At 39.4% G+C, this 10,000-nt stretch overlaps 2 protein-coding genes across 16 annotated transcripts in view; one reads left to right on the top strand and one right to left on the bottom strand.

Annotated features, from left to right (window-relative positions):
• Positions 1 to 10,000, top strand: part of daw1 (dynein assembly factor with WDR repeat domains 1) — a 55,966-nt gene that overhangs the window by 45,434 nt on the left and 532 nt on the right. For 10 of the 12 annotated variants that reach the window (XM_062068317.1, XM_062068322.1, XM_062068321.1 and 7 more), the window contains 2 exons: positions 858 to 1,020; positions 1,141 to 1,864. In XM_062068317.1, the coding sequence (XP_061924301.1) occupies positions 858 to 1,020; positions 1,141 to 1,175 (198 nt within the window). In that variant the 3' untranslated portion in view covers positions 1,176 to 1,864. Of the gene's footprint in view, positions 1 to 857; positions 1,021 to 1,140; positions 1,865 to 9,357 lie in introns of those variants that run through there. The other 2 variants (XR_009828391.1, XM_062068315.1) reach the window with 2 other exon arrangements.
• The window catches only part of LOC133663657 (A-kinase anchor protein SPHKAP-like), a 383,555-nt gene continuing 381,951 nt past the window's right edge, over positions 8,397 to 10,000 (bottom strand). Inside the window, exons 13-14 of one of the 4 annotated variants that reach the window (XM_062068312.1) lie at positions 9,335 to 9,525; positions 8,397 to 9,269 (exon numbers count right to left, since the gene is read on the bottom strand). In XM_062068312.1, coding sequence (XP_061924296.1) covers positions 9,117 to 9,269; positions 9,335 to 9,525 — 344 coding nt within the window. In that variant the 3' untranslated portion in view covers positions 8,397 to 9,116. The remainder of the gene's footprint in view (positions 9,270 to 9,334; positions 9,526 to 10,000) is intronic. The other 3 variants (XM_062068309.1, XM_062068310.1, XM_062068311.1) reach the window with 3 other exon arrangements.

Raw genomic sequence — 10,000 nt, 5'->3', positions numbered from 1 at the left:
CATATCCAACAATTGCGAGAACAACTGTTTAAAAACGCATTCAATTTCCCCCAGTCTTCTGTAGATGACATCAGCAGGCTGACCATTTTGGAGCTTAAAAGAGGGTGTTCCAAAATGTGCCGAGACTCGTCAGTAGGCCTGGGCGATATATCTGTGAGATGTATCGATATATTTTTAAACAAGATATGAATTAAGAAAATAGTTAGTGCTGCAAGGGGTTCTGGGTATTTGTTCTGTTGTGTTTATATTGTGATACGGTGCGGATGTTCTCCTGAAATGTGTTTGTCATTCTTGTTTGGTGTGGGTTCACAGTGTGGCGCATTTTAGTAACAGTGTTAAAGTTGTTTATACGGCTACCCTCAGTGTGACCTGTATGGCTGTTGACCAAGTATGCCTTGCATTCACTTGTGTGTGAAAAGCGGTAGGTATTATGTGATTGGGCCGGCACGCACAGGCAGTGCCTTTAAGGTTTATTGGCGCTCTGTACTTCTACCTATGTCCGTGTACCACTCCGAACAGCGGCTTTTAAAAAGTCATAAATTTAACTTTTTGAAACCGATACCGATAATTTCCGATATTACATTTTAAAGCATTTATCGGCCAATAATATCGGCAGTCTGATATTATCAGACATCTCTAATCGAATATCGAGTTTAAGTAAAAAAGCCCTACTTGTCAGGAAACAAGCCTAACATTTCTATGGAGTCTACTTTGATGAGAATTTTATCTGACGACATCATTTTTAAGTCCAGAACTATGAAATAAGTGTCGTCATGAGAGGACCTTTAAATGTCCCAGAAGTCTTCCAGGTGTTGTTCCTCATGCAAACTCTAACCTCCTTCTGCTGTCCTCCTTAGATCTGCTTCAGTCCTCAAGGCAGCAGAGTTCTGACCGCCAGCTCGGACAAGACAGCTCGTTTGTGGGAGGTCCAATCGGGCGTCTGCCTTCAAGTCCTGCAGGGACACACCGACGAGATCTTCTCCTGCGTCTTCAACTACGAAGGCGACGCCATCATCACAGGTACGCGACGGCGCCCACGTCTGAGAACTAACGGCCGCCTCGAGCTGTGAGGGACGCTCGTCGCGGTCTGTTGGTTTCCCAGCTGCGCTGCCACCTGCTCCTGTTTGTCTTCCTCCGCAGGCAGCAAGGACAACACTTGCAGGATCTGGTACTGACCCGTCCCCGGAGCCGATACGACGCATCGCTTGACATGGGGTTGGTGTTACTGTACGTCACTGTACCTACATTTACTTCCATCTAAAGAGGCCCTAATGGAACATTTGGTTCTTAATATTACTGTAATATTCTGCTTTGAACATTAACGGCAGCCGACGCGTTTCCTCCTCTATACCCCTCTTTTAGTTCTTTTACGTTTATGTAGCTCTATTACACAAAAATGAAAAGCACACTCATTTTATCAGTTATTTTCTTGCATTTGTCTGTTTCTCTAGTGTGATTGATTATTGAGAACTTGAATGAAGTCAGTATTGGGATCAAATTTGCATGATTGGCCATGACACATTAGCAAGAAGCATCTAAAGCAAAACAAATGTGTTTAAAAAAAACTGTCACAATGTAAACAAACGCCATTGGTGGATCTACACCTAACATCCACACTGCAAAAAGTCAGTGTTCAAAAACAAGAAAAAAAAAATACAAAAATTAGGGGTATTTTATTTGAACTAAGCAAAATGATCTGCCAATAGAATAAGAAAATTGGGCTTGTCAAGACTTTCCAAAACAAGTAAAATTAGCTAACCTCAATGAACCCCAAAATACCTTAAAATAAGTATATTCTCACTAATAACAACTGTACTACTATATGAGTACGTATTTTCTATTGTTTCATTGAAAATAAAACCGCAAAGTCCATTTGGCTGTCATCTGTTTTAATATGAGACACAATTGTGTCAAAGTCATAATTTTTTTTTCATGCTTGAAATAAGAAATGATTACTTTAAAAAGGTAGTTTTATACTTGTGAGTGTTGATGACTGCTTAGTGAGAAGAATTATCTTATCAGACAGAAAGTAAGCAAATATCACCCTTATTTGAGATATTTAATCTTACTTAGATTTCAGTTTTTGCAGTGCACTGTAATGATACCAAGTACAGGAGCGTATCTACCATGATTACATCGATATTTTTTAGCATCACAAAATCTTATTTTGGTTTTTCGAAGTTATATTACGTTGTCGTTTTTTCCTGTGAGTGCTTTCTGAGTAGAGCAGGGGCCACACAGCTGCTCCCGGTGCTCGCTAAATAGAGCGAGACGCACTTTCATTTCACAGTCGCCACAAAATGTGTCATGGAGAAGAATATCTGAAGCGGTCTGATTACACGATAAATGTAACGACAAAGTTGCTACATCTATTTATTCTCTGGCAGCGTTAAAATGTGGTTCATTAAGAGCACTATCACGTGATCGTTATTTTACCGTATGAGCTCGGGGGGAACAGCTTGTGATTTATTTTTAATCAAATATCAATATTTTAATCATGATTAATCACAGCAAATTGCATGCTTGCATCATTAAAATTAACTTTAAAAGGAAACATTCACTTTTTTACATCATCCAAATCCCTGCTAGACATGAACACACATCTTTCCCTTTTTTGTCATATAATATAATTCTAAACAGTAAAAGAAACGCTAGCAAGAGGCAACTAACAATGCAGGATGCAATCTATTCCGCCTTTAAATCGCTCTTAAAAAAAAACAACCTCCAAACGCGCCTACATCAATGTTTTATATACATGCAGTATGTACATATGTAATGGATAGAGATGTCCGATAATGGCTTTTTTGCCGATATCCGATATTCCGATATTGTCCAACTCTTAATTACCGATTCCGATATCAACCGATACAGTTGTGGAATTAACACATTAGTATGCCTAATTTTGTTGTGATGCCCTGCTGGATGCATTAAACAATGTAACAAGGATTTCCAAAATAAGAGAACAACTTCAACTCAAGTTATTATTGAAGTCACAAAGTGCATTATTTTTTTTAACATGCCTCAAAACAGCAGCTTGGAATTTGGGACATGCTCTCCCTGAGATAATCCTGATACCCACTACAACTATGGGAAATACTATACTTTGACTTTCACCAAGTGCATTATTTTAATTTTTTTTTAAACATGCCTCAAAAAAACAGCTACAAAAACAATGAGGGCACACAGCTTCAGTCCAGAGTATACTAGAGTAATAAAGTAAACAATAACAGTCCTCCTTTAGTGCAAGACTGCCTGGCATACTGTATAACAGGAAATTATAAACTGGGCTCACATCCATCTTCCGCTTGTATTCATCGTGTATCTCTTTAGGATTCTTGAAGAGGTGGGAGATCAAATTGCTCGTATTAAAGGCCTACTGAAACCCACTACTACCGACCACGCAGTCTGATAGTTTATATATCAATGATGAAATCTTAACATTGCAACACATGCCAATACGGCCGGGTTAACTTATAAAGTGACATTTAAAATTTCCCAGGAAATATCCGGCTGAAACGTCGCGGTATGAGGACGTATGCACGTGACGAAGTCAGAGTAACGGAAGTTATGGTACCCCATAGAATCCTATACAAAAAGCTCTGTTTTCATTTCATAATTCCACAGTATTCTGGACATCTTTTGCAATTTGTTTAATGAACAATGAAGGCTGCAAAGAAGACAGTTGTAGGTGGGATCGGTGTATTAGCAGCGGACTACAGCAACACAACCAGGAGGACTTTGTTGGAGCGCTAGCCGCGCTAGCCGCCGACCTCACCTTGACTTCCTACGTCTCCGGGCCGCCAAACGCATCTGGTGAAGTCCTTCGTCCTTCTGCCGATCGCTGGAACGCAGGTGAGCACGGGTGTTGATGAGCAAATGAGGGCTGGCTGGCGTAGGTGGAGAGCTAATGTTTTTAGCATAGTTCTGTGCGGTCCGGTTGCTAAGTTAGCTTCAATGGCGTCGTTAGCACAGCATTGTTAACCTTCGCCAGCCTGGAAAGCATTAACCGTGTATTTACATGTCCACGGTTTAATAGTATTGTTGATTTTCTATCTATCCTTCCAGTCAGGGGTTTATTTTTTTTGTTTCTATATGCAGTTAAAGCACGATGCTATCACGTTAGCTCGTAGCTAAAGCATTTCGCCGATGTATTGTCGTGGATATAAAAGGCACTGAATGTCCATTTCGCGTTCTCGAATCTCATTTTCAAGAGGATATAGTATCCGAGGTGGTTTAAAATACAAATCCGTGATCCACAATAGAAAAAGGAGAGTGTGGAATCCAATGAGCCAGCTTGTACCTAAGTTACGGTCAGAGCGAAAAAAGATACGTCCATCACTGCCTCTCAAGTCCTTCACTGTAACGTTCCTCATCTACGAATCTTTCATCCTCGCTCAAATTAATGGGGTAATCATCACTTTCTCGGTCCGAATCTCTCTCGCTCCATTGTAAACAATGGGGAATTGTGAGGAATCCTAGCTCCTGTGACGTCACGCTACTTCCGGTACAGGCAAGGTTTTTTTTTTATCAGCGAGCAAAAGTTGCGAACTTTATCGTCGATTTTCTCTAATAAATCCTTTCAGCAAAAATATGGCAATATCGCGAAATGATCAAGTATGACACATAGAATGGATCTGCTATTCCCGTTTAAATAAAAAAAATCATTTCAGTAGGCCTTTAAAGGAAGACGTCTTGGTTCCTCCTCGCATAACCAACTTTTTGCAGTCATTGCAAATTGCCAGTTTTTTATCCATCAGAGACACTTTAAAATAATCCCAAACCATGGACAGGGTGTCGTTAGTCAGTCACAGAGGGATCTGGCTTGTTAGCCACGGCTACAGCACCGGCAACAACACACTCTTCTTGTTGTTATGCTGCGCTCGCGGCGGTTTGATGAGGTCATCAAGCGTCGCCAGTAAACCTCTCATGCTGCAGTCGTCAACTCCTGTGTTGTGTGTGGGAGAGGGGAGGGGCTGCTGACTGCTCTGTACTTACCGCTCCGTACAGCGGCGTTTTAAAAAGTCATTAATTTTCCTTTTTGAAACCGATACCGATAATTTCCGATATTACATTTTAAGCATTTATCGGACATCTCTAGTAATGGAGTAACATTTACATTCATAACATGGAATGTTTACAGTATTTTGAGCATTCTAAATAATACTATTACTATTTCCATCAACAACAACAACATAGAGAGCACTTTCGATGTTTGCTACCACTAATGGCAGATTTTGAGAGAGCCTAGAACGTAATGTAGCAGCCTTGTGCTCTCTTTGAGATGCTAAATTCATAAAATCCTCACTCCTCAGATAACAATGCTGGGAGCAAATGTTCATTTTCTGAGTCCACCCAGCGATGTTATGGAGTTTTATGCCGCATTCCATTCGTTGAGAACAATTATTCACTTTTTATGGCGTGTGGAATTTCAAAGTTGACCAACTTCTCGGCTTTTTGCCACAACCCACTATGCAGCTGGGCTTTATTGAAAATCTTGCATGAACTTTTACTAAGTCAAATATGATACTGCAGTATCTCTAGTAGCTAGGATTACCTATCACTCGTGGTTGTGTGGGCAAAGCCAGAAAAGTAGTTCCTCTGTGTTAGCTCCTACTGCAACAATGTTGCTATAGCTTGGTTCATATGCATTGTTGGCGTTTGTTGGATGTTTTTCAGAGGGATTTTTAGGTGGAATAGAAGTATCGTGAATTGTTAGCCATCTCATACAAGCAGGTTTTCACTATTTAGATTACACAGTAAAGAGAAAGAAGTGGGTTCTTGAATCACACAAGGATTGTGAATGATGGGCAGCATTTAATTGAAAAAAAAGTGTAGATTTCCTTTATAAAAGACCCCGATTTTACAGAAATTCCATTTTATAGTCAAGATATTTTTACTTGAATGCACGCCATTTATTTGCACAAAAGCTTGGTAACGTACTTTTGCCAGCGGACACACCAGTGGGAGTCTCCTCACTCATGTTGGCACTGATTGACCTGCTCACTCACCCTATACAAACTCACCGTGTCTTTCAGGCAGCCATCCGCGGTTAAGTTAAAGGAGCATGTACTGTCAAAATAAATTGCCTGATTAATCTGCGTTTATACATGATCAATGTGAGAATTTATTTTGATCAACCGATTCAATCTGAAAAAAGCTAACTGCGTGTGAAAGTATCCTCAGTTAAAATCTGTGTGAAGTTGGCCCCCTTGTCAAAATCTCCCCAAACATGTCCCAATCACTTGTGCAGTTAACATTTAGTTTGTGCCGTTACGGTTTTTGAGTAGAGATGTCTGATAATGGCTTTTTTGCCGATATCCGATATTGTCCAACTCTTAATTACCGATTCCGATATCAACCGATACCGATATATACAGTCGTGGAATTAACACATTATTATGCCTAATTTTGTTTTATTAAACAATGTAACAAGGTTTTCCAAAATAAATCAACTCAAGTTATGGAAAAAAAATGCCAACATGGCACTGCCATATTTATTATTGAAGTCACAAAGTGCATTATTTTTCTTAACATGCCTCAAAACAGCAGCTTGGAATTTGGGACATGCTCTCCCTGAGAGAGCATGAGGAGGTTGAGGTGGGCAGGGGTAGCGGGGGGTGTATATTGTAGCGTCCTGGAAGAGTTAGTGCTGCAAGGGGTTCTGGGTATTTGTTCTGTTGTGTTTATGTTGTGTTACGGTGCGGATGTTCTCCCGAAATGTGTTTGTCATTCTTGTTTGGCGTGGGTTCACAGTGTGGCGCATATTTGTAACAGTGTTAAAGTTGTTTATACGTTCACCCTCAGTGTGACCTGTATGGCTGTTGACCAAGTATGCCTTGCATTCACTTGTGTGTGAAAATCCGTAGATATTATGTGATTGGGCCGGCACGCAAAGGCAGTGCCTTTAAGGTTTATTGGCGCTCTGTACTTCTCCCTACGTCCGTGTACACAGCGGCGTTTTAAAAAGTCATACATTTTACTTTTTGATACCGATAATTTCATTACATTTTAAAGCATTTATCGGCCGATAATATCGGCAGTCCGATATTATCGGACATCTCTATTTGTAAGTTTTACAATATAACTAAAACTGTTTATACTTACTAAACCATCCCATGTGTGATGTCTGGAGGAGTGTTTTCATGCATATTTGTATGTGTATTGTCACGTAATAACTTGCGTCGTTAGCGTTAACTAAAGTGCTAACAAGTTTACAAAGTCTCTGTGTTAGTATGGTGTTCTTTGTGTATTGTTTTGTAAATTTACTAAAACATCACCGTAGAGTGCTGATTGGAGAGCTAGTGGGTCCATGACGATGATTTCTGTTTTGTTTAATCAGCCGTTTTACTGCCGTGTTACAGACACCGTTTGTAAACTATTGAGATATGTAGATAAACGTTCACAAAATCTTACTGTGTAAATAAATAATTTTGCAACGTATACATCTGCGGCTTATAGTTTGGTGTGGCTAATATGGAAAAATATTTTTTTCCATCTAAAATTAAGTGGGTGTGCTCTATAACCCAGAAAATGCAGTGTAATAAAAAATCTTTTGCAACACTAACTATTAGGACAATTTTTGGGGAGATGTTATAGTTGGAACAACATGTTAACAAACACAAACTTAAATATAATGGATCAAAAAGTTTTGGAGCACAAATGACTGGGACTGGTTTGGGGAGCTGTTGAAAAGGTGGGGGACTGGTTATGAATCATGAAACGTTTATAACTAACACTTTTGCAGCACAAACAAATGGTAAAGGTTTGGGGGATATTTTGACATAGTTGGGGTCTAGTAATGAACAATAACACCTTAAATACACGTGAATAGAAAAACTATAACACAATAACAAGCGGGGCCGGGGGGGCAACTTCACACAGATTCAATTAAAGTCTTGCTTTGTATTTTAGCGAGATACCGTATTTTTCGGACTATAAGTCGCAGTTTTTTTCATAGTTTGGCTTGGCCGGGGTGCGACTTATGTGTGAAATTATTAACACATTACCGTAAAATATCAAATAATATTATTTAGCTCATTCACGTAAGAGACTAGACGTATAAGATGTCATGGGATTTAGCGATTAGGAGTGACAGATTGTTTGGTAAACGTATAGCATGTTCTATATGTTATAGTTATTTGAATGACTCTTACCATAATATGTTACGTTAACATACCAGGCACATTCTCAGTTGGTTATTTATGCCTCATATAACGTACACTTATTCAGCCTGTTGTTCACTATTCTTTATTTTAAATTGCCTTTCAAATGTCTATTCTTGGTGTTGGGTTTTATCAAATAATTCTCCCCAAAAAATGCGACTTATATGTTTTTTTCCTTCTTTATTATGCATTTTCGGCCGGTGCGACTTATACTCCGATGCGATTTATACTCCGAAAAATACGGTAAGTTAAAGTCCAATGATGACTGTGCAACTCAAACACTTCAGTTTGATGATGAAAGGCCCACATACATTTTTAAGTACAGTAATTCACATCACACAATTTTATTGATGCCAAAAGAGAATTACATTCAGTTACACAATGACACTTTACAGCAGAATAGTGTGCTTCTCTTTGCAACGTCGAATGTAACACAAGAGTACCTAAACACCAAATTCACGTACAAAGTCCACGTTACAAATTGCACTCGGCCCTCCACTCTCTCTCAGGTGCAGCAGGTTGAAAGTGTCGACGTATGTACAAGACAACAGTTGTCAAATAGAATGTGTGTGCTCGATTCCTACATAGGTGGTAATGTCACACAACATTAATGTGTTTAGAAAGTCAAAATTAAACAACTGCCCCTGGTTTCTATTAATGAATAAATACATTTGGTTGTGAAACTCTGCAAGTATTTTCTATTATTTATTTATAGTGGATTTCTGTACACTGGAGTAGTTAAACCTGCTGACCACTCAGTGGCGTGTTCACTTCCAGTAGGAACGTCCAATGGATGTTCCTACTGAAAGAAGACATGCCTTTTATCAAGCAGCGACACACAACATGTTGCCAAGTGTGCTGATGTCTTTGTGCTCTCGGCTTTGGAAGAAACACACTTGGTGAGGAAAAGAGTGAGCATGCAAACTTTAGTGTGCAGAGCGAGGAAACTCCTCTTCACAGGGTGTCCAAAAGCCAATCAAACAGGCTGGACGGATGTTTGTCCTCACTCTCGTCTTCCTGGTGGAGCTTTCCGAAGTGAACCAGAGCATTGAACAAGTCTGCGATTCGCCAAGACTTCTGGGACATGAGGTGGATCACCCTCTGGAACTGAGAGGACAAACACAAATGTATCAGAAGGATCAAAGTTTCAGCCTGGAAACAATCGTCCTCACCTTGGCGATCTTCTTCTCTTTAGAATTCTTGAAGTGGAGAACAGGAAGTCCAAGCTCAGAAGCGGCGATCCACTGCAGAGCCACGGTCAGCTCAGAGTCCTCACATTCTGCTTCTAGGTCACAGTTCAGCACCAGGAGGTCTCTGGTGTGACCTCCACCTCCTGGTGCTGATGTCTTACATGAGCCGCTTTCTGAAAGGGCAAACATCACTTTAGATCCTCACTTACAGCCTAGAAATACTGCACATACAAATAAATTCACCTCTTAATCTCCATTGTCGTTCATCTCAATTCTAAATCGATTCATCATTTTAAAAATTGATATGTATATTTGTTCGTTTAAACAAACAAAAAAAAAAGTTTGAGAATCAATTTTCAAAAATACCTTTTTAAGCCATCTCCATGCAACCAGAAGGACCTATTTTTTTAATCATAATTATACCAAATAATTGCAAAAATCAGTTTGAATTGCGTTGAATCAAGAATTGATTGTAAATCAAATAACCAACCCAGAAATGTGAATCGGATCAAAAGGTGCCCAAAGATTTAAACCCCAATTAAATAAATTTTTAATTACAATGTTTACTTTTTCACACACGAGTAGGGAAAAAAAAAAGTTTTCACAATGTATACATGTGTGTGTGTGTGTATGTATATATTAGTATTA

The sequence above is a fragment of the Entelurus aequoreus genome, linkage group LG13 (genome assembly GCF_033978785.1).
Source record: "Entelurus aequoreus isolate RoL-2023_Sb linkage group LG13, RoL_Eaeq_v1.1, whole genome shotgun sequence".
Classification (NCBI taxonomy): Eukaryota; Metazoa; Chordata; class Actinopteri; order Syngnathiformes; family Syngnathidae; genus Entelurus; species Entelurus aequoreus.
The sequence above is the reverse complement of the archived record's forward strand: the minus strand, read 5'-3'. Positions and strand labels throughout refer to the sequence as shown.